General features: G+C 37.9%; 3 protein-coding genes across 6 annotated transcripts; 2 read left to right on the top strand and 1 right to left on the bottom strand.

Moving 5' to 3' along the window:
* Nucleotides 1-29: 29 nt before the first annotated feature.
* On the bottom strand, nt 30-14,074 carry LOC139102171 (spermatogenesis-associated protein 13-like). Its single transcript, XM_070655894.1, has 13 exons — nt 14,069-14,074; nt 13,752-13,939; nt 10,417-10,809; nt 10,167-10,269; nt 9,689-9,880; nt 8,586-8,791; nt 7,352-7,452; nt 5,690-6,009; nt 5,158-5,529; nt 4,585-4,947; nt 4,208-4,421; nt 3,754-3,996; nt 30-3,602 (listed from the first exon to the last, which is right to left on the bottom strand). Exons 1-13 carry the CDS (start codon nt 14,072-14,074, stop codon nt 3,466-3,468), a joined length of 2,838 nt encoding a protein of 945 aa, XP_070511995.1. The 3' UTR covers nt 30-3,465.
* Nucleotides 14,075-15,209: 1,135 nt separating this feature from the next.
* Nucleotides 15,210-18,609, top strand: Mldr (mitochondrial ribonuclease P catalytic subunit). The gene is made up of 5 exons (XM_070654920.1): nt 15,210-15,530; nt 15,723-16,596; nt 16,770-17,013; nt 17,166-17,296; nt 17,368-18,609. Exons 2-5 carry the CDS (start codon nt 15,734-15,736, stop codon nt 17,690-17,692), a joined length of 1,563 nt encoding a protein of 520 aa, XP_070511021.1. The 5' UTR covers nt 15,210-15,530; nt 15,723-15,733; the 3' UTR covers nt 17,693-18,609.
* On the top strand, nt 18,470-27,418 carry Klc (kinesin light chain). Of its 4 annotated transcripts, none has more exons than XM_070654917.1 (8): nt 18,470-18,609; nt 23,713-24,079; nt 24,523-24,688; nt 24,807-25,522; nt 25,760-25,963; nt 26,059-26,070; nt 26,424-26,543; nt 26,791-27,418. In XM_070654917.1, exons 1-8 carry the CDS (start codon nt 18,593-18,595, stop codon nt 26,941-26,943), a joined length of 1,755 nt encoding a protein of 584 aa, XP_070511018.1. In that variant the 5' UTR covers nt 18,470-18,592; the 3' UTR covers nt 26,944-27,418. The 4 variants fall into 4 exon arrangements, with proteins under 4 accessions (XP_070511018.1, XP_070511016.1, XP_070511017.1 ...); XM_070654915.1 differs by lacking the exon at nt 18,470-18,609 and adding an exon at nt 18,647-20,973; XM_070654918.1 differs by lacking the exon at nt 18,470-18,609 and adding an exon at nt 22,094-23,274.
* Nucleotides 27,419-27,974: the final 556 nt, after the last annotated feature.

Here is a 27,974-nt window from a genome sequence, read left to right as displayed (position 1 = left end):
CGATATCATGTAAGATAATTTCGCTACAGAAAAAAAAAAATACTCTACTTCGTCAGCGCATAAGAGTACCGATATCAAATTTCAAGAAAAATATAATTGCGCTTTTAAATGTATCATGTATGTAGCAGCCTAAATTATAACAACAGTGCTTAGTTTAATACTTGTTATTTCGAAGCACATTTCTTCGAATATTATGCAGATCTTGTCTGTATGATGGTTTTCGGAAAAAAAAAAAAAAAAGAGGAAAGAGAAAGTAGTGTTCTCCGAGGTATAAATTAATCTGCATGTTGAGATTACGTTGGATATGTAATGTAATTCGCCTGGCAATACGTGAGAGCTAGTAAATTCGAGATGCAAATTTTCGCGGATCTCGATTCATCTCTTCATTGTAAGAGTGCATGTGCCGTTTCGTGAATTGCGTGAAAAGTTGTGCTTACCTATGTATTACATAATACCGTGTCCTGCAGACAACGTGAATATCGTTAAGAGATGCCTGTTAAAGTTATTTAGAAGACATTCCCTCGAGGGATGCTTTTTAGACTTCCATGTTCGGGATCTTCCCGTTTCTTACCCTTAGTAACAATTTTTTCTTCCTTACACTTTACGTTGGCCATTAAAGCAGTTTGTGTATAACAGCGATACTTACTAAAAGAATCACATTCCAACTAATGAGTCATTTCTCCTATAAAAATAACTCTGAAATGAGTTGGGTCCAGCAACAAATTGCGCCTCTCTTAAGTCTAAACATCAACAGGTTAATGATCTCTCTCTGTACAGTAGGAATCTTGATCCATTCTTTTATCATTATATTGTCCTTGTCATAGATAGTAAATTACGTCAGGAAATAAGTAAAAATATATCTTTCTATGTTATACAAAAAGGGATGACGCGTAGCTCCGTGTTAACGCGGATGATTAATATAATCCTAAGGTCCTGGGTTCTACCTTGACCCTCATCCCGCGTATTTTCCGTGTCGAAAGGAGGCACAATGGACTCTGAGTGCCGCTGGGTAGATCTTCGATTGAGGACCACCCCCTTCAAACTTATTGTTAATTAGTTATTATAATTATTATTATGTTATATGAGCGTAAATATCGCTTCGCTTAAACTTGTATATTACATCCTTTTAAACGTAAATGTTAATAAAATAAAATAGTTGCGTTTGTCCCTCGTGTGTGCATGTATGTAAATAAAGATAGAATCGAAATTACACCAGTCTTTTTTCTATTAAAAATTAAACAGTTTTAACGAACAAAGAAATATTTCTTCAAACTTATTGGCAGTGTTAGAAACTTTCAAGATTCATAATTAATGCTACACAGGCCGAGTAGTTGTGCGAGTAACTTTCACCAGTAACCGGCCTTTTCTACAATAATTGACGAGAAATAAGTTATTCGGTGTTACTTAATGAAACTCATAAAATATTTTAAAAATAAAAAATAAAAAAGATAATTAACATTCGACACACAAATGACGCCAATGTGGCGTCACCGGTCATTAAAGTGTTCAATGTTCATTATCATCAATGTGAATTCACTTTAATTCCGATTCAGCTTACTTTCTATCTTTTTCCAATTTTAAGGAAAAGATACTGATGGAAATAGCCATATATAAATTGCTAAAACTGTAAGATCGAACATTTTGTGAAGGGACCGCATAGGTAATGCACATATTATTAACATAGAGATTCGTCTGCTGGCTGACAAATATTTTTCTCGTTGTTAAATCGTCATATGTCTTTCAGTACAAGAGTAAAAAAAACTTGGGAGAGATCTTCTCCTTTTTCCTCTTTCATTCTTTCATTTTTTCACTTTTTAATCTTCTTTCTTCTTTAAAGCTTTGCACTTCCTATCGCAGTAAGATAAGAAGGCATGATATGCGAATATTTACATGTCTTTTTTAATCATTCTTTTTTTCGCCTGTAATAAGTAATATTGCTACTGCATTGTGTATGTTTCGCATAAACATTCGCGTTCATCCATCCATCGTTACGTTTCACCCTCTCGTCTTTCTGCTTTTCTGTCGTTCGAAACTCTTGTACACACTACTACAAATATTACGATGCGAAATAACGAACATTAGTTTAAGCAGTGAGAGTTACCTTACTTGTATAGCTCGCTAGAGATTTTTTTTTCTACGAAATACGTTTAATCTACGTTTTCGTTGAGAGAAAAGTGATGTGCGGAATCGGCCGTTTAAAATTTCCTCACAAATCTAATCGATACAAAATTTCATGATTAAATTTGCTAAATAGTTACACAGATAGAACTGTGCACGTTAGTTATCGTTGCACATAAAATTCATCGACAAAATAATTTTCGAAACAACGATAATAAAAATTAATGGATTAAAATGAAATATTCGACCAACAAATTTTAATTCAATTCAGATCATTTTTAATCGATCCCGTCGCATTTCTCTCTCAAGATTACAACCTTAAGGTTCCCTCTCCAGGAAGTATCTTGGTTGTCAGTCTTTCAATTATCGTAAAAATACAGCCGTGTAACGTACCATGTCACCTTTTCACCTAAAAAGCGATTGCGCGTATAACAATATGTCATATATACATATATATATGTATCATGTTTCGTCGGCATTCATCAAGAATTCACGACGAAAGAATGACTAGTACTTTCTCTTTAGTACTTCAGAAGCCCGCTATTGACTTTATACATTTATCATCATCTACTTCTCTAAATGTTTCTATTTCCCTAATCTACTCTCGTATTCATTACGATTAACAATAATTTTTAACGTCAAATATCTACAAGATTGGTTATATAACTCTTTCAGCTTGTAACAAATAGTTTTCTTCTTCGAAACGTTTTCTTTTTGGACAGTGCTTTTCAGACTGAGCACGTAACGTTGTAACGTCACGTTGCGGATGATCGAACATTGTTTTAAGATCTAAAGGTTAGGCGAGCAACGAGCAAAAACTCACTAAATTCTGATTAAGCATAACAAGTGACCATCGTTTGCAAATATCGAAATCGGTCAATAGAAACGTCGGCCTTCGTGAGGCCGTGAATAAGAGATCCTTGGACGCTTCTTTCGTTTATGGATCTCGTTTTTCATAAACGATGATCGAAATCGGTCGTTAAAATTGATAGCGTTTACCTTCCTTGGTTTATAAGCGGAGGTATACTTGAAGAGAAAATCTACTTATAAACTATCTAAACACCTTCGTGCCGTACATATGACGAGACGCTGTTCATCCTTCACGCTATGAAATCCTCTTAGCGATAATGACGGTTTATTCATCGGTGTGTAGAGTGTAACTTCCACCAGTGGCAAAATGATAAGCATATCGATTAACAATGATATTTCTAAATGTCTTCTCATAAAGATTTTCAAGTTTTGACGCGACCATTATCGAGGTGTTACACATAAGGATTTCAATAGGATGACGCAGCACCTTTAGTCACAGAATTACAGATCAATATACGGTACGAAGGTAGGCCTGTCTCAGGACGGTTGTAGCCGCACATTTTTTTTGTTGCTACCGAACGTGAACCAGGTTCCGACCTTTCGTCCCAACGAATTTGTTGTGCCGACCATCGTCGTGGGCATCTCATAGGTCGATTCCCTTTTATAAGTTTTATCTGCAACATCGTAAAGTTAATGGAAAATAAAAACAGCTGTCAAAAAACCTAAATGAATTAAAACTAAACCAGTTATTGTATAATAAAAACTAGCGGAAAATACATTTTATTGTATGACACGACTATAAATATCAAAGTGGTAAATACTTACTGCGAGGTTTGATCGGTGGCCTGTTCTGCTGCCTGCTAGCGGCAAGCCTGGCGAGCTGCCTAGCCGCCGCTGGAAACTCCAATCCTTCACTTCTGTCTTGATTTACCATTCTTCGTTCCTCGGCCATTGCCGTTAACCACCGTCGTTTCTCCTCCGCTGTGCGGCAACAGAAAAGCAACCACTTGTCTCGGACGCAGCTGTATATCTTTAGGCAATGCCTCACTGTTACTCCCGATTGAAGATCTGTGGAGAAAATTGATCATTAATTTAATTTATCTTTTAACAATTTATTTAATTATTTATTAATGTTCACGATACTATATATAAAATGGAATTTTGCATAAAAATTTATATAAAATTATCAAATTAATAAGTCATTACTGTTTTATAAAGAAAAAAGCACATTCTGAATTAACAATTTTTTTTTTTTTAATATCACGGTATTAAATATTACCTTTTCCGTCAGGCACATCGATGACCTCGCTAGTATCAAGATAAATACGACCTTTGTAAACGTAAGTGTGACGCTTGAGAATGTCTTTTTTGCAATAGACAAGCTGATGATCGAAGAGAAACAATGTGATGTTGTTCGTCCACATGCCGCTTTTCACTCTCATTGCATCACCTTGATAAATAAGTTGCGACGAAACTTCTATGAGATCCTCACCCTGCGACCGATTGTCGTCGATATTAAATGCATTTCAGGATAATTGTTTTGAATAAAGCTCGTACTATGAGGGTAATCGGCATTCGTGAGATCATTTAAAATGCGCATTTTAAAAATATCTCGTTTTTATCTTATTTTATTCACAACTGCGAAAAGTGACGTACCTCCCAACCTTCTACGCGCATTTGCCAGGCGGCTAATTTTTCTAGACTCTCCATCCGCCTTTTTCTCTCATTGATCAGCACTGCAACGTCCCTCATCGCTTCCAAGGCCTCTTGAATCTTGTGGTAATCTGGATGATCGGACTTGGTGTATTTCAGTAACTCTGCCAATTGAAGGGGGTATTTACATATTCGTTGGATGGGTGTTAATAAATATCCGTCCAAGGGGATCTCCATGAGACCTCTCATCAGTCGACAGGCCTCGAAAAATTTGCTATAACGATTGTGCTGGTAGAGCTCCTGCAGCGTCGCTGTGGCCATTGGATGACTGTTACAATATTCGGAGTACATACGAAAGCCCGCTTTCTGAAAAAATCAATACGTTTTTTTTTTTCTTAAACTTTATTTAAATGCATTAATAAAAGTTTTCAAATTTTTTTTTAATGTTTAACATATAGCTGAAGAAAGTTGAGATAAGTAGAAATATAGAAACGTAACTATTCGTGACGTTAATCATTTGTATGCATAGAATTATCAACGAGGAAGAAAGAACGTCAACTCGATAATATCACTAACATGATTGAGGAAGCACTCGCCGACGCAGCTTTTGTACGGCGCGTTCCAGTCAATACGGTCTTCGAGATCCTTTAGAAACTCAGACTGAAAGTTCAACAGGTCCTCAAGATTGATAAAAATTGTTTCAATTTGCTCCTCGGTGAACATGTCCGTGCGTCTACGGCATTCCGCGATGTAACCCTCAGCCACGTCGCGTAAAATCTTAACAAAATCGCGTTCGGTGTGGACAAGCTCGCGAACCACGCTGGCTCTCACTTGTTCATTTGATAGCAGAGAGACGCTTGTCCGCCTTCTGAGCTGATTACTCGCGGATCTTCCCGAGGCCATTGCTGCAAGACAATCTTCCACTGTATCTTCTTGACTCACGCGCAGCTAAAAACATATTTATTATATCAATCTGTGACTAATTTACTAAAAATTCGATAAATAACATAGTCACAAATAATTTTTTTTCTTTTTATAATTACCACTTTCTGCCAAATTTTATATAATAATTTGTTGAAAGGTATAAAAATTCTTTGAGAATATTTACCCTGACAAAAGCGGCTGGAAACCACCCGTGCTCTCCTCTACAACTGCCCCACCACCAATCTCTGTCGAGAGTATCAAGGACATCGATCACGTCCCCGGCACGGAAGGCCAGCTCTTCCGGCTCCATTGCTACATGGTCCCAAACAGCTTCGGCCAGCATAACAATTTCCTCATCCATCGTCTGTTCAAATGATTTTTTTTTATCCGTCAAAGAAGCGATCGAAGATTCGGAGTCAGACATCATTTCGTCGTCCTCCGATGTTCCGGCTCTCACATCCTGCTCGTCCTCCGACAGCACATTGCCACCAGGTAATCTCGCGCCTATTTTTTTCACAAAAAAAATTTCTTTATATTAATAAAAAAAAGGATATTTTTGCACAAATTGCCCATTAAATATTGATTCAAATATTAAACCAAGTGTAAAAAGATAAACAAAAATCAATCAGCAAGGCGTATATAATTCCTGCGCGAAATTACGCAGAAAATGCTGATAATCTAACAAAAGGATATAAATTAGATCGCTTGAGAAATATGTGTCAGCTTAATTCTTCCATACAATAGTTTCGGTAAAATAATTGATTGCTACAAAGCGTCCCACAACGTAAACGACTCTTGCTTCACGTTTGTCGGAGAAATCCCTCTGGAAGTTATTGGGGTAACAAGTACATCAGACCTCAGGCCAAAAACCGTCCACCGTGTACAGCTCCCGACGTGGCCGAAAAAAGAATGAAATAGTACTTTTCATGATATTCCTCGAGAGAAGCTGGCCAAGCTCGCCGGAGTTATCTGCCTTCCAAGTATTCAGTTAACTATCTATGTGCAAATTTCATTTTTCAATTGATCGCACTCTCGGGAAGGAGAGACGGCGAAAGCGCGAAGTGCTCCGGCGAACCAGGCTCTTTGCTATTATCGCAAAACAAAAGCGTTTCCACACGAAGCAACGTTTTTACAGGGATCAGACGGAACACGATTATTACACTTCCCCATTATCCTTCCTTTCTTTTTCGTGAGGGTGCATTCGATATAGCAATACGATGTAAACGTTTCAACAGTGTTTTTACAAGGTGTGCATGCAGAATACTCTTCACGATGATGTCTAGAGACAGAGAGTGAGAGAAAGATAGAGAGAGGAAGGGAGAAAGAGAGAGAAAGAGAAAGAGAATTGGCGGTCTCTGCGGTATACGGTGCACTAGATATCATCGAGGGTTTTCTACTAGCGTATGAATTCTATCTACCTAGCAAACGTGTGCCGACATGAATCTCTCCGGCAATTCCAGTTACCGCACAAGAATATCTGTCTTTGTCAGTAAAAGTACTGCTAAAAATTTTGCTTTCTATATCGTTTCTTTGCGTATCTCTTTTTTTTTTTTAATTTTGCTAATATTATTTTATATTACCAGGAATCCCGAGATCAAGTCCGAAGAGTATGAAAATCTTAGGATTACAAATCTTCCGTGTGATTAAAAATGATCCGACTGTAACTCTTATCCGCAACGATTAAAAGAGAGACGTGCGGCCTTGTCTTTTACAGTTATAAAAGAGTGACCCAGTCCACACGCGTGCTTGGTAGATAAGATGACAAGAACGTGATCTACGTCAGAGAGCTCCAAGTCTATCTGAAATTAAGAGACGTTTCAGAAACAAATACGATAACCTTGCTTACCTCCGGTTTTGGCGCGCATTAGTGGTGAGAGCTGATTGATTCCCAGTGGCTGGCTAAGCGATCGCCTCAAATTTGTCCGATAACTCCTCCCTTTCGCGTTACTAAAGAGCGCGAGAAAAAGAAAAAAATTCGTTAGTCCGGCATCAATTCGTCCCCGTACCGCGTTAACGTGCGGCGTATCGAGCGAGGGGGGATCGACAAAAGCGTGTACTCAGGTATTAAGCATATCGGTACAACATTCAGCAACAGATTACGGTATAGGTGGGTATAATATGTATATGCATATGTATATAATATATATATATATATATATATACATATATATATATAGAGTACAACACACGATAAGAGGTATGTATACATACACATGTATGTATGTATACGTATGTTACGCGTGGCGGATCAACTTTTTACTGGAGGAAAGATTAAAAAAGGTGATTTGTTATAATACCCGTCTACCTACCACTGGTCTCCCTCGATTTACTGGAAAGGTCCGAGAACAAAGAATTTTCAGAATTTTCCCAAGTTGTCACTTGTGTGTTTTTTTTTGGGGGGTTTGTCGATTCGAGATGTGGGATTGCAATTAATAAGTGTCGCGTTTGTAAAAGGAAGTCGGGCATGTAATTGATTTAAAAAGAAATAAGCAGCGAGCGAACGCATCAGGCTGTAGTAGGTACGGCCGTGCGGCTAAAAAGAGTGGAGTTAACAAGCGTTCGATATGTCTTTTTTCGTTTCGCAAAATGGTTTTCATTTCCTCTAACGCCTCGTCGATACTGCTAGCTTTTCATATTCGCAGAGAGTAAAAGATTATGCTCGCCTCGATTTGGAAAACCCAAGGGAACGTTGCCCAAAGAATATATCTCGCGAATGAATCACGCGTCTATTGCAATGTTACATGTACAAAAAAAATACAAAGATATTCCTTAATAGTTCTTAAAACTTTGGCTTGCAAAATTTATATTAATATTATAAATAAATAAACACTGATACTATTAAAAAAAAAAAAAAAATAGATCGCTGAATTAAAATTTTGTTTTCCCGTTGAATGTTTTTTTTTTATTCGAAGCTCTTTCAATCACCACGGGAGAAATTCAAGAATTTAAAGGCAACAGTCGCCTGGGTTTCTTCGGTCTTCGCAAAGAATCGACGTGATTCGTAAATGACGACGGTTTAATGAGGCGTACGCGACAAGGGTTGCTCAAACACGAGGCACGATTACAATAATTAAACGCACCTTCGAAGCGTAACGATATCATGGGAGGAGTGCCTCGGGCTGAGCCTGGGCGGTCTCGTCTTGATCGGCGACGGAGTCGACAGCATTCTGCGATAATTGTGGACGTATCCAGACCTCGTGTCCCACTGGAGCAGTCTCTGTCCTCCTAGGTCACTATTCGTGCGACGCACGTGATTGTGTCGCGACGTGCGATTCTGCAAATCCGCCTGGAACAGTCGAGCAGATTTTAATGAGGAACTGCAATTTATTTCTGCCACGTTAAACGCACGTATTGATTAACTCGTCGTTCTAACGATAAAAAGCACGATACTCATCAAGTTATTTTAGGATGCAGATGCAAATATTAAAGAATCAAAAATAATATTGTCTATGTGTTAATTATTGGTACATTACTATTCGTTTTTTATCAGCTATTATTCCTTGAATCAAAGGCACTTTTACGCAACAGTTGTATTTTGTACAATAACATTTTAGGCAACTGTAATATCAAACGTAACGTATTTTTACATCGTTGAGTTAAATTGTGGACGATCGCGTAAATAACTTCATATCGACTAATGACGAATGCATATCCTCGTCTGGCATCCTGGCGCTTGCGATATAAAAATAGCTATCACAGAACGGCATAAGCGAATATCTTTGCAAACGTGGTCGGACGTACGTAGAAGTGACTAATCCTGATTATCAAGGAAACAGTTACGACCATAAGGCAGATAAGCACCGTAATTATCATGTAAATTTGTATAAAAATAAAACATTTATTTGCGCGTATCCTCATTTCACAGGAAATCAATTAAAAACTTTTCAATTTAATCGGCATTACGTTTCTATAAAAGAGATCGCTCTCTAATTCACTGCTGTTTCAATACTAATCTCGAAATAAATAATAAAACTTGAAAATGACCATTTCAAGTGTCATTAGTTAATAATGGATGGCTTTAATGTCCATCGCGAGTTGCATAAATTATTTTTACGTCGCAATAAAAAAATTTTTGGTGTCACGAAAAGCGTTTAACGCAACCTGAAACGTTTTTCGTGACAAAGATCCGAGCGGCGTGAGTCACACAACGGCGATAAGAGAAGGGAATGTGTAAACGATTTACCTTGAACTTGTCAATCAGTATCTGGTTAATGAGCTCGGACTGAGGCCGCAATTTATCGGCAACCCGTCGGCGAAGGGCCGGAGGGCTGTCGGTGTCGTCGGGAATATCGTCCGTGTCGTGAGACTCGGAGCTGTCGCAACCTCCCATCACTCCGCTGCCGCTGCCTCCAGTTACCGATCCACCAGATACCATCTACGATATATTCATAGGTAAACGTTGATTTTCATTTCCACCATCGACTTATCTCGTCAAGTAACACGAACGCTTCGAGGACGTCGTCGAAATCATTCGAAAGACGTCCGAGAGGTGCTCGAAAGACTAGGACGCCTTTTAGCCGCGTAAATTCACCTAAGTTCTCTAGAAACCGATGTAATCTTTCCAACACCCTCAGACGTCATTCGAACATCCTCTTGAAACGGAACTTGTCCTTTACAAAGAACAGAGCGATCTCTTTTTGTATCTCTTTCTCTTTTTTCACCTCGATCTGTATACCGCTGTCTCCGCTGTTGCACTTGGCGTTCCGAGCAGCTTTGTTACCCTTTTTCCTCTCTTTGCTGCTTCTCCAAACGAGAGGGCCAAACCTAAAGACATTCGATTAAAATGATTAGATCATTCTTTTCGCCTGCTGGACATTCGCATACGGCCGCAACAACGATATTTGGAGATGTACGAATTTATAAATCTATCGTGTGCGGTCAAAGAAAAGACAAGAGAATTATTATACAAACCGAAATTTTTGGTCGCTGCTGGAGTCGTCTTTGTGCTGGCTGCTTTGATCGGAGGTAGTTACAGAAGGTGTCTCCGTGCCTTCCTCCTCGTCCAACGACCCGTCGTTGTCTTCTACGGGGCATTCCTCGTTGCTCTCCTTACTGCCCTTCTTGTGAAACCTCAGCGAGAAGCTCTTACGGAATTTCTGCAACACGCTCTCCTGCTGGCTCTGTGTACGATGCGTAGCATTCTGATTTCCGCCGGTGGGCACGCTGCTGACATTTAGGACGGAGGGTGGCTCCTGCAGCCTCGAATGATTCACCAAGGGTATCGTGGCTTCAGCCAAGGGATGCTCGGTTGTAACGTGACCCGTCCTCGACCCGTCGTCCTCTTCGTCACCGGACCATTGCCGACTGCAAATGAGATTTTTTTTGTTATTCACCTAGCATATTAATGACACCCGCATTAAATGAGAAGGCAGCAGCAAGAAGTCATAATTGTCGGAGCAAGAAGTTCCTGACTTTCCCTACCAGATATCGCTTCTGAAATTATTAAATTCTCCCCCGTTCCCGTTTACCGCACCCTTTCGATCCTTACGAGAGCAATCGGTTCTTTAAAAATTAGTTTCTCGTGTCACATATATATGTTTTCTTTTTCTTTTTTTATAGCGTTACGACTGACCAACGGTTTCGGATGAAAATCGACGAGAGACAACTACGTGATTTACTTCGAACGCCTCGCATTACGATGCAGCGTCTTTACACTCTGAGGAAGACACGAGACTAATAACTCACAGCTTGCGCGACCGTTCAAAATGAAATAGCGGAAGTGCGTCTGTGTTCGCGAAAGGGGAAACCGGCTGAAATATTTCGCAAACGTGTCACGAATAAAGTTGCGTTAGCAATTCGTGAAATTATTGACGTGGCGATCTTATTTCCATGCGTCGTTAGTCAAGCCGCTTATGGTATTTATGCCAACAAGCGCGGCACAAATTTTATTTCATTTTCCCCACTAAATGCGTATAAATATATATTTTTTTTTAATAACACAGTTATCATCTAAGGGCCGATAGTTTGAGCTTTCCGAGAATTTACTTATCAGATAAATGTGAGCCTATCTTTATTTATTAAAAAAAAAATTAAATTAAATTAATAAATAGAGATAGGCACATAATTGTCCAACAGACAAATTTACCAGAAAGTTAAAACAGTCTGCTCTAAGTACGACGTTTCGCTGCAATTATTATAACCGCGCGAACATTTACGCGATGTAAAATATTCAGATACAATGTGCGCTTCAGAATAGTTAGTTGCGAGGGAAATATTTTCATAATTGTTGTTACATCATAGTGTTCTGATAATTGATGCTTGAGGCGCGCAATCCGTTTGCCGTTAATATTGCGACGTTAATGAGGTACCGGGTTAATGAGATATTTTATTTGACGGATAAGAAAAAAGAAAAAAAAACATTCGTCAGTTTAGAAACACGTAATAAATAGAAAATAAAATAATTAATTAATTAATTAAACATGTTTTAAAATTATCCTGTATAGCTTCAGGAAAATATTTCGATATATATAACTAAATTGTTAAAAGGGAATTTCTTAGTGCATCACAACGGATGTAATTGTCCGAATCAGTTTAATCGGAATCACGCACCACATCATACAGAATATTTGTCACGAATGAGTGCTCTCCTTTCGTATGCCGATCCCTTATCCTTCCTTGTCTTCTAGTGTGATTCCTCGTGTGTAGGCCGCATCCTGTGCTCTCCGATGACACCTTATATACCACATTGCTGTCACGGAATCGTGTCGCATTACCGCAAAAGCGGTATCTCGACGTACAATAATAACACTCGAAACATTCCCAAGTCTGTATTTAAATGCCGTCGCGATAATACGAGAGAACTTGAAATTTAATTATATACGAGAATAAAAAAATATCCTGCCGTCAGAATTAAATTAAAAATTTCCTCGCGACAGTTTCTCTTTCGAAGTAAAATGGCACTTTTGCGAAAGTGATGGAGAAGTAAAGTATTCACGATTCGTCTGTAGCCAGTGGCAGAATATGCAGCGGTCGACGTTTCATCGGCAACTGAGAGCTTCAGCATGAACGAGAAGACTTCGAACGTGTGGACGGATACTCCACGCACGGTTTGGGTGTCCCGTGAACTCTTCCAGGAATAGATTTTTGAGGGTCGATCGCATCAGGTACAAGACGAGGGAAGTGCAGCATCTTACACTCCGCCTCTCATTTTCTGTCTCACTTTCTCTTGGTCGGCAGCCGACCACAAAAGGCGCCATTTATTCGTGTAGAGAATCCACCCTACCTTTCATCTTTTTCCCAATCGGCGGGACGCCGACCCGTATTCAGAGAAATGCAGCGTTTCATGTCTATGCAGATACATGGATTGTTAATCCTGTGAGGTCCAGCGAAAATCGGAAAACCGATACGATACTAGATGTAGCCAACACTTTGACAATTTATTTTATTCCTGATCTTATCAATGTAGCACAAAAAAAAAAAAAAAAAAAAGTTAGTTGCATCACGAAATTGCTTAATTATTCGAAAATCCTTCTCTAAAATATCGCGAGCTACACAAAGTTAATTAATATCGGCACGAATGCCAAAGATTACGAAGAGCAAGGAAGCTATCTTCTAGCTCTGTTTTCACTTTATCAAAACGAAGGATAGCCCTTTTCGGCGAATAGAATCAACCTACACGAAGAGAAACAGAGAGAGAGAAAGAGAAAGAAAAAAGATGTAGACTAGATAAAAAGCTGCGGTAGGGCGTTTTCTATGCTCAGTAATTAGAACATCCGTTGATCACGTATGTGTTCGTGGGCTCGGACGCACAGCGTCAATGCACCCCAGGTAGGTCATCCGAAATAACGTTCTTACTCGCTCTTCGATAGACGGCCCTTTTCTAACGACACGTACGTATCCACGGCCACACACACGTGAACGCGACGCGGAGATCGGCGGTCTAGTAGATTGCGAAAAGGCTCAGAAAACGCGGCACTCTGTGGGACCAGCAGCGACCTTTGACGCGGTTCGCCTTTGTCCTCTGCGGGACGTTTTTTTAAAATGATTTCTCGTTTCGAGGAAGTCTTCTCCCGTGATACGGAGATATTTTCCGGGAGGTCTCGCCGTCGTCACCTTACGAGAAATGCGATCACAACGAGTAAACGATTCAACACGGCACTTTTGATGTTATTCTAACGTTCAATAAATCATTCGGCACCGTTGTATCGACAATCGCGGGGCCATTAATTTTTTTTAAACGATAGAAACAAAGTTGCCCGGTTTATTCGTCAATGTTTGATACTATTTAAACATACGTGTGCACACACCTGTCGTGATTTCTATCCAAGAGCGCCGGAGTGCTGGACGCTTTGATTCGTCGTTGAGCTTTGCTGAAGCCGGGAATTCGTCGTCTTTCTCTTCCGGCGTGGCCACTTGCTCTATAATCGTGCAGAGGCTGAAAGAAAATGTTAAAAGTTTGAATACGGCTGGAAATTTTATAAATGTTAATAATTATCTAGAGTTCTAAAGCAGTGAATAATTCATCTCGATATAGCCCTCAATAAAAAACGAGCTCCTCTTACCTCCCGTCTCTTAATATGTAATAAATAATAATTATAATAAGCGACATTTATTTCCAGTGCACCGGCATATTTAGCAACATAATATTAATGGCAATCGATAACCCCTGCCGAGAAAGGTGCGTAAGTATATCTTTCCCACGCTTGGACTAGGCACGCACGAATGCGCTTCATCATTCATATCTTTGTATCAGTACCGAGCGTGCTTTGGCCAGGTTACCGGGTCTAATATTATATTACCAAGCCTCGCTAAGTGGGTTACCCGGCAACTGGTTTTATTTAAAATCGTCAATTCGCCATATCCTTTCTCTCATCAGTTTCCATCGCCGCTTCTTCGTCGCGGTAGATTAATTGCAAACTGCAATTGAATTGGGTTTTATTTATTTACGACTCAACGGCGAATGGTATATTCCAAGAGCTCGCGAGGAACGATTATCCGCGAAAATACGCGCGATAGTAAATCACGGAGAGCGCTGATAATAACGTCGTCCGGTAAATTTTTGTCGAAAATCCCAAATTAATCTCTTTGTCATGTTTTTTTATCGAAGCGCACGCGTGAATTGTAATCCTGTTGTTTTTATAATAAAGCCCAGCTAGAAATGATCGATGCACTCGCGCATCCGTCGGTCGCAGCCTCGAGCGGCAAAAATCGCTTCATCTTGTCCCGTGATAATCAACGAAAGATTTAATTTCGCGGTTTCTGACCATCCTTTTATGCGCGCCTCAGCATGCGTTAGACGGAAAAGAGAAAAGGTGCAAACGGTGCCGAGTTACAAAGGTTGATTATATCTCCGCGGCTTCTTCGACACCAAGGCGCGACGTTCTACTAATTAAGATTCCCACACGCGTGACATGGCTTAAAAATACTTTTTTATGATTTTGCAGAACGAACCTTATCTAGGACTGATTGACAGCGTTATTAATTAGAAGCTACATTTTGAGATATTAATTTGAATGTAATTTTGGCTTGAATTAATTTACGTATTTTCTTTTCTACTTAAATATCAGCAATCGCAAATAAATTTACTTCATTATTGACAAATGAATATGAACAATTCCGGAATACTTAAAGAGCGTTGATACGACCGACGATAACATTTATTAAACATATTTTACTTCTAATTTTATATTACGATAATTATATTGACAATGTAAATTATTAGATAAAAATAAAATTAAATAAGTAATAAATTAAAATTTCTTTATCAATGATAATCTTATGTAGAAGCGATAATAATACTTCGGTCGTCGCTATGATTGTATTATAATCAGAATTTACTTACAGCTGATAATTCCACGATAAAAGAGTAAAACGTTTCAGGTAGCGCGACTAGAGGGACAACGGTGTGGTCATCATGAACAGTTCAGTCTCACTTTGTCGTTGATAGTAAACAGTATAATACACGCTACAGAGAGGTTAGAAGATATTACTATCACGTTCTTGTTACGAATATTTTAATGAAAAACGAAGAGGAATAAAGAAAAAATCTTGATATTAATATACGCACAAAGTTAATAATTTAACAGGTCTGTAACAGCAGTGTTGTAAATTTTCTTATATTTTGTGTGCAATAAGATTAATTAATAATTTATTGAATTTTTATGTGATTGAGAGAAATTATTAGTCGTAAATTTATTCTGTAAAAGAATAACGTAAGTGCTCTTTAACTCTTACATGCTTATTAAATTATTTTATTAACATGTAAATTCAATTTTCAGATGCAGCATAAATGACGCTGTTTTATAAACTATATCAACCATTATGGATTTATTCCTATAAATTTCACAAAGATGTGTATTTTTTATCGAGGCACGTTCACAGACTTAAAAAAGTTGTTCCCTTACATGCCCTTGTAGCAGAAAATGCAGATATATATAAGAAGATAATAAAAAATGTACAAAACATAGAATGGGGAAAAATACGAGAGGAAGTCCTTAAAAAAAATATAGAAATTACTTCAGCTACTGTAGATTCCACAATCATAGACATGTGTATCAGACATTTCCACGTGGATAATGCCATTGCATATTTCAAGTTCTTAAAAAAAAATAATTATCCCATAAACATGGCAATGATTGGCAAATATCTCGGCGCTTACGCTTTAAAACAAGATGATACTTTGACTGACGCAGATAAGGCAGAAATTGTAAAAACTTATAACTCTCTTAGACAGAAACATCCTTATGTAGATTCTATTACAGCTGAAGCGTGTATAAAGAGTTTATGTTTGACAAATGAATGGGAGAAGGCGTATGAATTAATAGAAATGATAAAAATTGTTTCTACTCCTGGTACTGCAATATATTCTACGTTAGCAGGTGCAGCATTTAGAAATGGAAAAGCTGATGCTGCATGGAAAGTATTGTCAAAAATAATTGAACGCAAGCAGATTCCACAAAGTATTTTATATAAATCGCATCTACAATATTGCCAGTTAGAAGACGCAAAAGGTTTCAACAGGAGAATGGAAGAGATGTTTGATTTTTGGGCTAAAAATAATGTAATACCGTATGATAAAGTTGTGAATACATACGTTGATACAGCTAGCAAGTACGGCTGGTCCACGAGGCTCGTTAAAATTCCAAGAATAACGTACGTTACTTTTTAAATAATTAAAAAAAATCATTGTTTAATTTATTTATCTAATTATAATTTAGTTACAGGATTATAAATTAAGATGGAAGTTTCGAATTACCAATTACGTGTAAAATTATCGTTTTAAATGAATAGTTGAAAATTAATAACATTTTATTTATGTTATTTAGGGGAAATTGTCAACATTGCGGTCATTCTCTGTCCAGAATAACTTTCAGCGAGGAAGAATTTCAGAAACTGGCAAAATCTATAATGGACAAAGTGATTATAGGATCAGATATTTATTGTAAAACAAATCCTAAAGAATTGTCCAGATTTAAAACTTTCATTGAAAGTATTAAACCTTACGACGTAGTCGTTGATGGTCTTAATCTAACTTATATTCAAAAGAAAACCGGGCCTCAATTGCTATGGGTAATACATACTATCTATCAAACTGAAGTACATTACATTTGTATATTTACAATGTTAAATAAGTATTTTATATGCTATTTTATTAGCTGTGTATTTTATCTATGCTTCAATCGTTTACTAATCTGTTAAATAATAAATGTTTCACATTACAGTTAATCAATATAATCGAGCATTTCAGTAAACTCGGAAAAAAGATCCTTGTATTTACGAGAAAGCATCAAAAGAAGTTATCGGTTTTCAAGCAAGTGGAGCGGAAGGCGTCTGTTTTCTTAGTAGATGATTTGTAAGTATTGAGTTCAAGCAACTGTTATATTAAAAATAAAGCTCTACGTACATGATAGTAAAAATTTTCAGGTCAGCCGACGATCCTTACATGCTTTACGCGACTATGGCGAGCGGAATAAATACGATGTATATTTCGTCTGACTTTATGCGCGAACATTATTACTCTCTGCGAGACCAGCGTTTGCAGCAAACGTTTGAAAAGTGGCAGTCCTCGCATCAGTACTTCATCAAGACGAGTAAGACTGGCATTCGCATCCAAGAGCCCTTTAATTTCACGCTTGGTGTGCAAAAAAATAACGATTGCTGGCACGTACCACTCGTCAACGAGGAATTCCGCGATACAAAATCGTACGACTTCTCTAACATGTGGTACTGTTTTAAAAGAAACAACTAAATAAGTCGTAATAAAATTAATTTTATATTTGATACTATTTTATCTATACGCTGGATGCTGTTCATCCACGTGCAAGCGTCAATGAGCATCGAGCCCGAAGTACCCGAGGTTCACTCTCATTGTAATTGTGTATAATAATTGCAGTTGAATAACTAATTAGTTTATCTATATCATTACTTTTTTTTTATTGCAACAGTCTTTGGGCGAGTTCTCTTCTCATGAAAATCTGCCCGTCCGTGCGCGAGCTTCGCACGAGGCGCAGTAGAGGCGCCACGTCACGGTGGAGTCGCTGCAGTCACGGTTTTACGATCAGCCGTGAACAGTCGAGTGAGCGTAGTGAGGTTGTTTGTCGCGTCCACGACGCGATTTGGTCGTGCTTTCTTAACGGCGATCTTCCGCACGGTCGATCGCGCCCTCGGTTATCTCGGCAATCGGCTGACCGTGGGCTCGCGTCCCAGACTCGACCTCGCGGGACATGTGACGCTGCCTCCGTCAGCTCCGTGCAGCCTGTGGTGCCTCGCCATCTTTGTCTGTCACCGCCGTCTTCGCCGTCGCCGTCGGCGAACCTGGGCGTCGATGCTCGTCGATCGCCGTAGAATTTCCGTTGCCTGAAAACTGCCCCGCGAGCCCCGTCGAAGCGACGACGCGCCGACCGGTATCGCTTTACCGCGGAGAAGCTCAAGGTGGTCTTGCTATCGCACGCAGCTCCGGCGTGTCGACACGACTCGCGAGAGAAACGAAGGGGACTAATCTTTTCGACGTGGAGCCCGAGCCTTTCGCAGGATTTCTCGAGGATTGCGGGATCTCTTCGGAGCATCCCGATACTCATCCCGGCAGCACTCCAAGCCGCGCGCGCGCGCCGGTGGGATGCTACATTGAAACGAACGGTGCCGACCTTGTATGGACCACTCGCAAGAGTAAGTATGACTTGTTGCAGTTTGGATTGTGTCACTCGCATTTAATCAGCCGGCACGAAACACTGTGGCCGGTGACGGAAGGCAGGGACTTGATTATGTCGAAACGTTTGAGGTAACGATTAAAAAGATCAACGTTGCTATATGCCATTCGTGTAACGTGTGATAGTGTCTCTCGTCTAATTGTTAAGTAATTTAATTATATATATCAAGAAATTATTGTGTATACTTTTGAATTTATGATGGAGGAAAGTCCGTCGCAGTTTGAGAAAGAAATAACGCATCAGTTACTACAGAGGAGAATTATTTCCCGATGAAAGTGTCGGCAGATCTGTTTTTTTTTTTTATTTTTAAATATATCTCCTTTAGTCTATGTTAAAATGAGATAGACCAAACTATAGGAACAAACTGTCGGAAAGCTTGAAGGGTAAAGTAAGATACAAGAGTTTATTTTTTTCTATTCTAGTTTGGAGATTTCTCACTTTCAGAAATTTATACTTGTTTTTGTACATATATTTTTACAAGCTAATTATTTCTGACCGGCGTTAGACGAAGTATAAGTCCCTGCATCTGTCTCGGCAATCCACAGGTACCACAGAAACAACCGGAAAACTAATCGACTTAATTTATTTCCGCCACCGGCAACAGTGATCGTGGAAGCATAACAAGGTTAGCGACCATGACGTTAACGAATATTATTTCGAGAACTTTTTAAGCAACTCGTAAATTACAGAACTAAATTTTAAAATTTAATAAATTACTTAATTAAATATTTTTCTTTTCTTTTTTTTTTTTAACTAACATTAAAATTATTCGAAAAATAAATATTCAACTAAATAGGTATTTCCAAATGCTTAATGAAAAACACATGTAGAAAAGTAATCAAATAATTGCGACACGAAGGTAAAATAAACCCCAACGGATTTATGAATATACTGTTTACGTAGTTGCGTAGAAATATTTTTATGTAACGATCAGAATGATTTTTAAGAAAGCAGTTTTACATCGCGAAATTATTCCGCTACAATTATTAAATCCTTTCTCGTCGGTCTCGAGTGAAACTCGGGTAATAAGACTTTTCCTTTCTCCTCATCATCGTAGTTGTTTCACTACTATTTATTCTGTACTTCAATTTCCATCGCCGTCAGGAAAGAATAATTTTTTTGTTTTTTTATTTTTTTTTTACTACCGCAACACTTCGTGCCAATCAATCTCTCGATTTGAAATAGTAATACAAGAAAAGCATTTAATTATTTAAGATTATACGTGAGCAACAATTAAATGTTTTCCCCACGACGAATGACTTGGAAACTGCAGAGAATGATACGAGATATGCGAAAGAGAGAAAGAACAAGATTTCTGTAGTAACATTGCGGGACAGGAACGTGGATAATAGCGTGTTACTGGCTCAGTGCTGACTCTGCTCGCAGTCACTAGTAGTCTGTCGTCATGCAGTGAGTCATCGACTACCAACAGCTGTACTCTCATGTCAGACTACCGTCTGGCTCTTTGCGATCGCAGAAACAGACTGCGCGACTCGTCGCTGAGATCCTCGAAGTCCGTCCGCTTTGCGTTTTCAGATAATTCGCATAGTACCCTTGCGATTAATTAAAATTTCGTTATCTCACACCGCGTATATATTGAAATCTATATCATTGTCTTCGATATTATATTAATATTAATTCTAAAAATATATATTCATATATTAATCACAAGTAATTTAAATGGATATTAAATTTTTTAATTGATATAATAATAATAATCAAAATAATTAATTTCCGAGGAAAATAGTTAATCGTGTAAAGGCGAGGGCGTTACACGTGGCGAAAAGTATTTCATTTGATTTCGAGGTATCTTGGTAACGTAACCCTCACCCCGACCTTATAGGGATGCGATCCGTGCACCCTCTTCATGCAACCCGGCGCTAGCACCCTCTAAAGAAACGTCGCGGCGCAGGCGTCATACAATTTCCATCCCCCGACGCGCTCTGCGCCCTTTTCAGGGTAGGGATGGGCTTGCAGTGCTTGCACAGAGGCAAAAAGTCTTTAGTAAAATACTAGACGCGATCTTTTACGGTACGGTCACCGTAACGATCGAAACTACTCACCACACAGTGTACATATACCCTTCCCCCCGTCCCCTAATTCGCATACCCATGTACATACGCGCGCATTTTTATATATATTAACTATATTTTTGTACCGACGACAACTAGATGACTCGTTTGTATCGCGAAAATACGTCCAGCGGCAAGAAGAATCGTTATCTATGTAGACACACGTATGGTGCAAAGTGGTAGAACCGGCAGAGTCCACCGTTACTGATGGGTAGGACGGATATGTCAAAAACGCTCAATGCTTATAGAATGTGAGTAGACCTAGGAAAATAATCCCTTTAACGCACTTACCTTCGTTTCTCTCTTATCTTATCTTTTTCTCTTCATCTCTCTTCTGCTCTCATTCTCTCTACTTTACTCTACAATTTTCGTCGCGAACAATTTCTAATTTCTTAAACAGGATTCGGAAAAAACGAAACTTAACACATCGACATTTTTATTATTAAGCTCTTAAGTTTTGTAGATCAATTTTATCTTCGAGTCTATTTTGAATAAATAATTTGTAATCTAGATTTTTTAAAGATTCGCAAAATTGCAGTGCGTTTGTATAAAATACGTCGGAGTTTACTATAGAGTGCACACGTATAACAAAATATACACACAGCGTATAAAATTATAAATAGAATTCTATTTTGAAAAATCAGATAAATTATAGATCGTCTCAAGTTGATTTTATATAGTTTATACTTATTTTTATATTCGCATACATTTCTGTGTACCCTGAATTCAATCTAAAGCTTAAAATTAGACAGACTTGGAATTCAATCTCACATTTCTCATTTTATCACGCTCTATATTTTTCGCATTTATTCCTTTCAATATTCTCCGCCTTAAGTCATTCATCTGATTTCTCCCTTTTTTTTCTCGTAAAAGAAATTTCTTACTTTTATTCTATTTTATATTTTGAATCTCTAAGACATTCTGCATATTTCTATACATTTTTAAGTATTGAAATAAAATAAGCATTGGAAGAATATGCATTTTTGCATCTTTCCATTTATCTTTATTATATAATTTATTGCTTATTGGCAGACAAATTGCAAGAAATGAGAAATTATCGTACATTGGCTCAAATTTCTTCGTATATTACGCAGTTCATTTATAAAATAGGGTTAACGTGACACGAATATATTACGAAGCATATATAGATATAAAAGATGATTGATAACGGAAAACAGTTCAGAACGTATAATAGACATAAAGTAAACGATCGAGCGGACAGATAAATAATTTCACTCGCTCTTCGTGACTTCAAGCTTTTAATTCTCAATACGTTGTAAAATTCATCGTAGAATATTTTTTTTCAGAATCGTCCTAAGGTTTCGAATCACGATAGCATCTCTTTTAAACGTATTATATTAATTTAAATAACAGTTTAAATAATAATTATATGTACCGCGGGCCCGATATTTAATCCCGAGATTTAAACACAAGCCCGGATCATTGAAATCGCTCCGTTTTCTCGTAATATAAGCCGTTTCGGGTAGTTAAAACCTTCCTTCGCCGGTCGAAATTGTTTGAATAAAAGGCGGAAATGCTGAAACTGGACAAACGTCCTCGTCACGAGATCCTCAAGTCTGTTCGATACTGACCCTCGAATTATCATCGTGGAGGTCAAGGTTTACAGGTTTCTGAAAATTTAACCTCGAGCGAGCATCCAGGACACCGGTTTAAGGATATATAGGGCTTTTATGCAGCCCTTCGTGTAAACGTGCTTTGTTGGATCGGGGAAAATCTCCAGCCTTACCTTCCGTAATAGGGGCACATTCAGGCGCTACTCGAAATGAACAAATAGCCCAATAAGTCAGAATAGTCGACGAGATACTGTAAAGATATTGTTAGATATTATTCGAAGTAAATGCGGACAAATTTATTTTTCCAGTAACGGGTCGATATCGAATTAGAAGTCAGTATATTTAAATGATACACATTAGGTGCATGTAACATCATCGATTGTAAGGGAACGTTTCGCAATTGATCTCCGGAAGAAAATAGCCCTTCTCGGCTGATATCGATTACGTGATGGCGACGCGATCGTTCTCTCCTCACCATCGAATTTCTACAGCATTACGGCTGTACAGGTTCGTCCACAGGCGAACGTCTTTTAAAACAGACGTTTAACTTTGCTGGTTAAAAAAGGGACTTTTAATATACAAATTCCACACCAAGCAATTATTTCCAGCAATTAAGATAATTAATTAATTAATTATTTTAATTTTATAATTAATTTAATAATTTAACTTCATTGTAGATTTCCCCCGGGGTCTGATTATCGTTCTATCTTATTATGAAATTCTACAAGAAAATGTATATTAAAAAATTAAGTTTGCAAAGGCTGCGAATATAATTTAGATATAGGAATATATCGGGATAGATTTCTATGAATCGCTCAGTATATATTACATATATACTTGATTCAGTCAGAATCGCAAGAGAGCGCGAAAGAGGAGCGCGATGCGCCGCGTCGGCGCGAAAATATTGAGCCAACGATAGCGCGCAGCGCGAGGTAGGCCAGCACGTAGACAGCTTCAACGCGGCTTCGAAGACATGGGGTAAGTCTTCTCTCTTCGTCCTCTTCCTCCGTTTCGTCCGCGACCCTCCCCAATCGAGTACCGATCGCGTGCTCGACTTATTATTACAATTGCTCTCTTTTAACTTTGGGATATCTAATCATCTCTTGCGGGCCTTCGACTTCCGTCCTACGCCTGAAGCGACCTGGCGCTCGTTGACCATGTTGCAAAATGTATAACAATGATATTTTAAAAACTAGAATGACATATTAATTTTTTATGTGTTATTATAATGCGTCTAAACGCGCACGAGATACACTTCAAACGTTACATCGATATTTTTCTTTGGAGAGTAACCGCCTGTTTGCTCTACTTTCGTAATGAAAGAACAATCCACTGTGTTTTTTTCTTTTTTTTTTAATTAATTATCTTGCGAGCATATTAATTAAATTGCATCCCTTCGTTTGTATCGTTTTGCAGTAAAAAAATTGAGAACATAGGCAGAATGACGGCGATGACGCAGGAGGAGATCGTGGCTGGAGCACGAACGGTTGCTCAGGGTTTAGAGGCTCTCCGAGTCGAGCATGGTAGTCTACTGCAGGGTCTACAGTCTCAGGATGCCCCAGCCGCTCGGGACAAGGCTAGCTTACTCTCGAAAATTATTGAGATGATCGACCTGGGCCTGGGTGAAGCACAAGTAATGCAGGCACTAGCGAGCCACCTGCAAATGGTGGAAGCGGAAAAGCAGAAACTGAGGACGCAAGTGAAGAGACTGTGCCAAGAAAATGCTTGGCTAAGGGATGAGCTAGCGGGAACACAGCAGAAACTACAAGCGAGTGAGCAAGCTGTAAGTATTGTTTGCAAGTGACTGTTTTATGCTAATGGAGGAGGTTCAATTTCTACGCTAAGTTTCATTAAACTAATTGAGTATTACATTGAATTTACTCATTGACAAATCGTATATTCTGTGACTTTTATTCTCTGTGGTACTGTTGTGAAATATATACATCGCGTTTTTAAATTATATAAACGATCGAACCGTTCGGGAATGTCGAGAACGTTATTAATTGTTTTGATGTCATGTTTAGAAGCATCAGACGTTTAAAATATTTTTTTTTTTAAGCAACGCAACCCTTTTTTTTATTGCTTTAATCCCGTATAAAAAGAGGGTAAAATTTGCGCGACGACACTCATTTTAAAAGAACCGCACGCGTTAAAGTAATTTTTTAACGGTGACTTTATTACGGTTTAATTATTAATTTATTATTAATTGTACATATTATTTTATAGGTTGCTCAATTGGAAGAAGAAAAAAGACATTTAGATTTTATGGCTAGTATGCGACAGTACGATCCAGATCCATCGACGGAAGATGAAAATGCCAAGGATCGACCGAAAGACGATCCCGTGGTAGATCTCTTTCCCGATGACGATGCGGATGATCGTAATAGCAAATGTAAGCAAATTTATCTTTCATTACAATTTTCTATAATTACGACAATGGATTAAATGCAGTATGTTTAATCTATTTTTAACTATAAAAGTGTTATTTGACTTTTATTATATTTTTTCAGCTATATCGCCAACTCCGCCATCGCAGTTTGCTCAGCAAGTGAATGCCGGTTACGAAATACCAGCACGTTTGCGCACTCTGCACAACTTAGTGATCCAGTATGCGAGTCAAGGCCGCTACGAGGTAGCTGTTCCTCTATGTAAGCAGGCTTTGGAAGATCTGGAAAAGACCTCCGGGCACGATCATCCTGATGTAGCAACCATGCTTAACATTCTCGCTCTCGTATACCGAGACCAAAACAAATATAAAGAAGCTGCAAATCTTCTAAATGACGCTCTAGCGATTCGAGAGAAAACGCTAGGTGAAAATCATCCCGCGGTAGCGGCGACACTGAATAACCTAGCGGTGCTGTACGGTAAACGAGGGAAGTATAAGGAGGCTGAACCCCTGTGCAAACGAGCGCTTGAGATTCGCGAGAAGGTACTAGGTCGCGATCATCCGGATGTGGCGAAACAGTTAAATAATCTGGCACTTCTGTGCCAGAACCAGGGCAAATACGAGGAAGTGGAGCGCTACTATCAGCGTGCACTTGAAATCTACGAAGCTAAACTGGGCCCGGATGATCCAAATGTCGCTAAAACGAAAAACAATTTGGCGTCTTGTTACTTGAAGCAAGGAAAATACAAAGATGCCGAGGTGCTGTATAAGCAGGTGCTCACGAGAGCGCATGAGAGGGAATTTGGTGCCATTGATGGTGATAATAAGCCTATTTGGCAGGTATGAAAGTATTAAGTCACTTTAAATATTAAATCGGTACGCAACTGTAACATTTTTAAAGAAAATTTGAAACATCTTACCGTTATTAAATTTATTTAATATTTTATATTAAGATTTCTTGTATATTCAAACATTGTTTAAAGGCTAAAGTGTATTAATTTTACTTTTTTGAATTTTTTTATTAAATAAAAAAAAATTTTACTCATTTTCTGATCAATTTTGTGACTTTTGTTTTAGGTGGCTGAAGAAAGAGAAGAAAATAAGCATAGAAACAAGGAGAATACACCATACGGCGAGTACGGCGGCTGGCACAAAGCCGCGAAAGTGGACTCACCTACCGTTACTACTACCTTAAAGAATCTTGGTGCCCTTTATAGAAGACAGGGTAAATACGAAGCTGCAGAGACGCTCGAAGATTGCGCCATGAGGTCTCGAAGAGAGGTAAGTGTGTGTATTAATTCTTTCATTAAAATAATACACGTGTATAATTGCAAAAACTACTAACTAACAAGGTTTCTTACATTTTGCACACGCAGCATGTGCAACAAGTGAGTAAAAGCTTTTTAGCACTGTTCTGGAATCTTGCATGATCTTTACGCATATTGCAAAGTTAATCTTAAATTTTTTTTTAAATTTTACGTTGATATGATAATTACCATATTTAATAATGGCATTTAATTAATTTAAATTATGTTGATCAAATTTATTTTTTAAATTATATATACTAATATATTACAAAACTGATATAGTCATGATAAAGTTTATAAATTAAAATTAATGATGTAAAATCAGTTACATACACATGGAAAAATTAAACAAAAATTAATTAGAATTAATTAAATTTGTTTCAATAACGTGGATTCATGATATAGCTAAATTTGTTTTTTATTTCTCTCCGTAGGCATTGGAACTAGTGAACAAAGCACGAGTAGCACAACTACTGGGTGACGAAAAGAGCTCTACCAGACGCGGTTCACGGTCCAGTCTGGCTAATAGTGAACATGAACAAAGTCACGAAGAGGTGAGTTTTTTTCTTTCTCCTGTTTGTTATTTCGACGTATAAATTAGCCGTATGCACTTTCGCATGTCATGCAGTAGTTGACACAAACACACTTATAGCCGTCTACTATCCTTTTCTTCTTTCTTTTTGTTCTTTTTTTCGTTTCGTCCCATCGTCCGTCACGTCCGGCACAACCTGATCTGACCGAATTCTGGCCGAATCTCGTCGGCGACCGCACACGCACGCATACGAACGCATTCGAACGCAGGCGAACAGCTCGTTGCCCCTGGTGCAAAGGGCGCTACACGAAGGACAGTCAACGGCAAGCAGTGGCCAGCACCACCATGACGCTAGTCCTAACAAACCCGGGTTTAAAAACAAGATTTTCCAAGCTTTTGGCATTCACTCGTCATCTACATAGGCCGGACGGAATCCGTTTTACGATCCCGTTTCCGTTTCCGTTCGTTAGCTTTTATTCTTTACCGCATCGACAAATTCCGTTCTCCTTAGCTGCGTATTCTATATTTTTTAAAACATATTTTATCTATTTTCTTCCACTCTCAAACGCTTTTTTACATGTGACTTATTTTAAATGGAAAATTATATATAACGTGCTGCAGCTAAAGAGAACATATAGTATATTTTAACGTGCTTTTATTCGTCATTCGTTAACAGCTTTTTTTTAATAAAGAATCTTTACAAATTGCCGATTTTTTTAACGTCGACACGTCTTACTTAATTTAAGAATTTTATTTATCTATAATATATTATATTGAAAGTTACATTCAACACATTTTTTTCTTCTACATTTTGTGGCTACTTGCCATCGTTTTTCTTGACATAATCAGAAAAATTTAGTAACTTTTGGTAAAAAGACAATATAATTATGCTTAATATACTAGGAGTTTTTTTTTCTTTTTTTTTTCCTTTTCCTTTTTTTTCTTTTTTTTAATGTCAGATGCAAATCTTTTTTTATGTTAAATGATTATACACAGTCACATACAAGGTGTAATGGCTGTTTTATTTGGAACATCTTGTATAAATTGCATTTACATAAAACTAACTTTCCAAATAAATGCTTATTTATGTTTATTGCTTTTAATTAATTAAAATAAAAAAATAAGTGCAATTAAAAAATGATAAAACTTTTTAAATAATAAAAAGACTTATGTGTAGGCTTTAATAAAATAAAATCTATTTTTACTTATTACGCGATACGAAATTTGATCTAAAATTTTCTCTTTTAAACGCATCTTTTTTTTTTTTTTTTTTTTTTTTTATTGCGAGAATAAAATTACGCACATGTTATTAAAAATAGTATTATGTAAATAGCAACTTTGCTTAACTATATAGCACAGTATAGATTCGCAAAGCATTGCGAAAAAATAGAAAAGATACGAAATATATTAATAATTAAATGGCCTCGATTAAAATAAGCAAGAATACCTATTA

Source organism: Cardiocondyla obscurior, linkage group LG04, assembly GCF_019399895.1.
Source record: "Cardiocondyla obscurior isolate alpha-2009 linkage group LG04, Cobs3.1, whole genome shotgun sequence".
Taxonomy (NCBI): domain Eukaryota; kingdom Metazoa; phylum Arthropoda; class Insecta; order Hymenoptera; family Formicidae; genus Cardiocondyla; species Cardiocondyla obscurior.
Note: the sequence above shows the minus strand (reverse complement) of the source record. Positions and strands in the feature narration are given on the sequence as shown.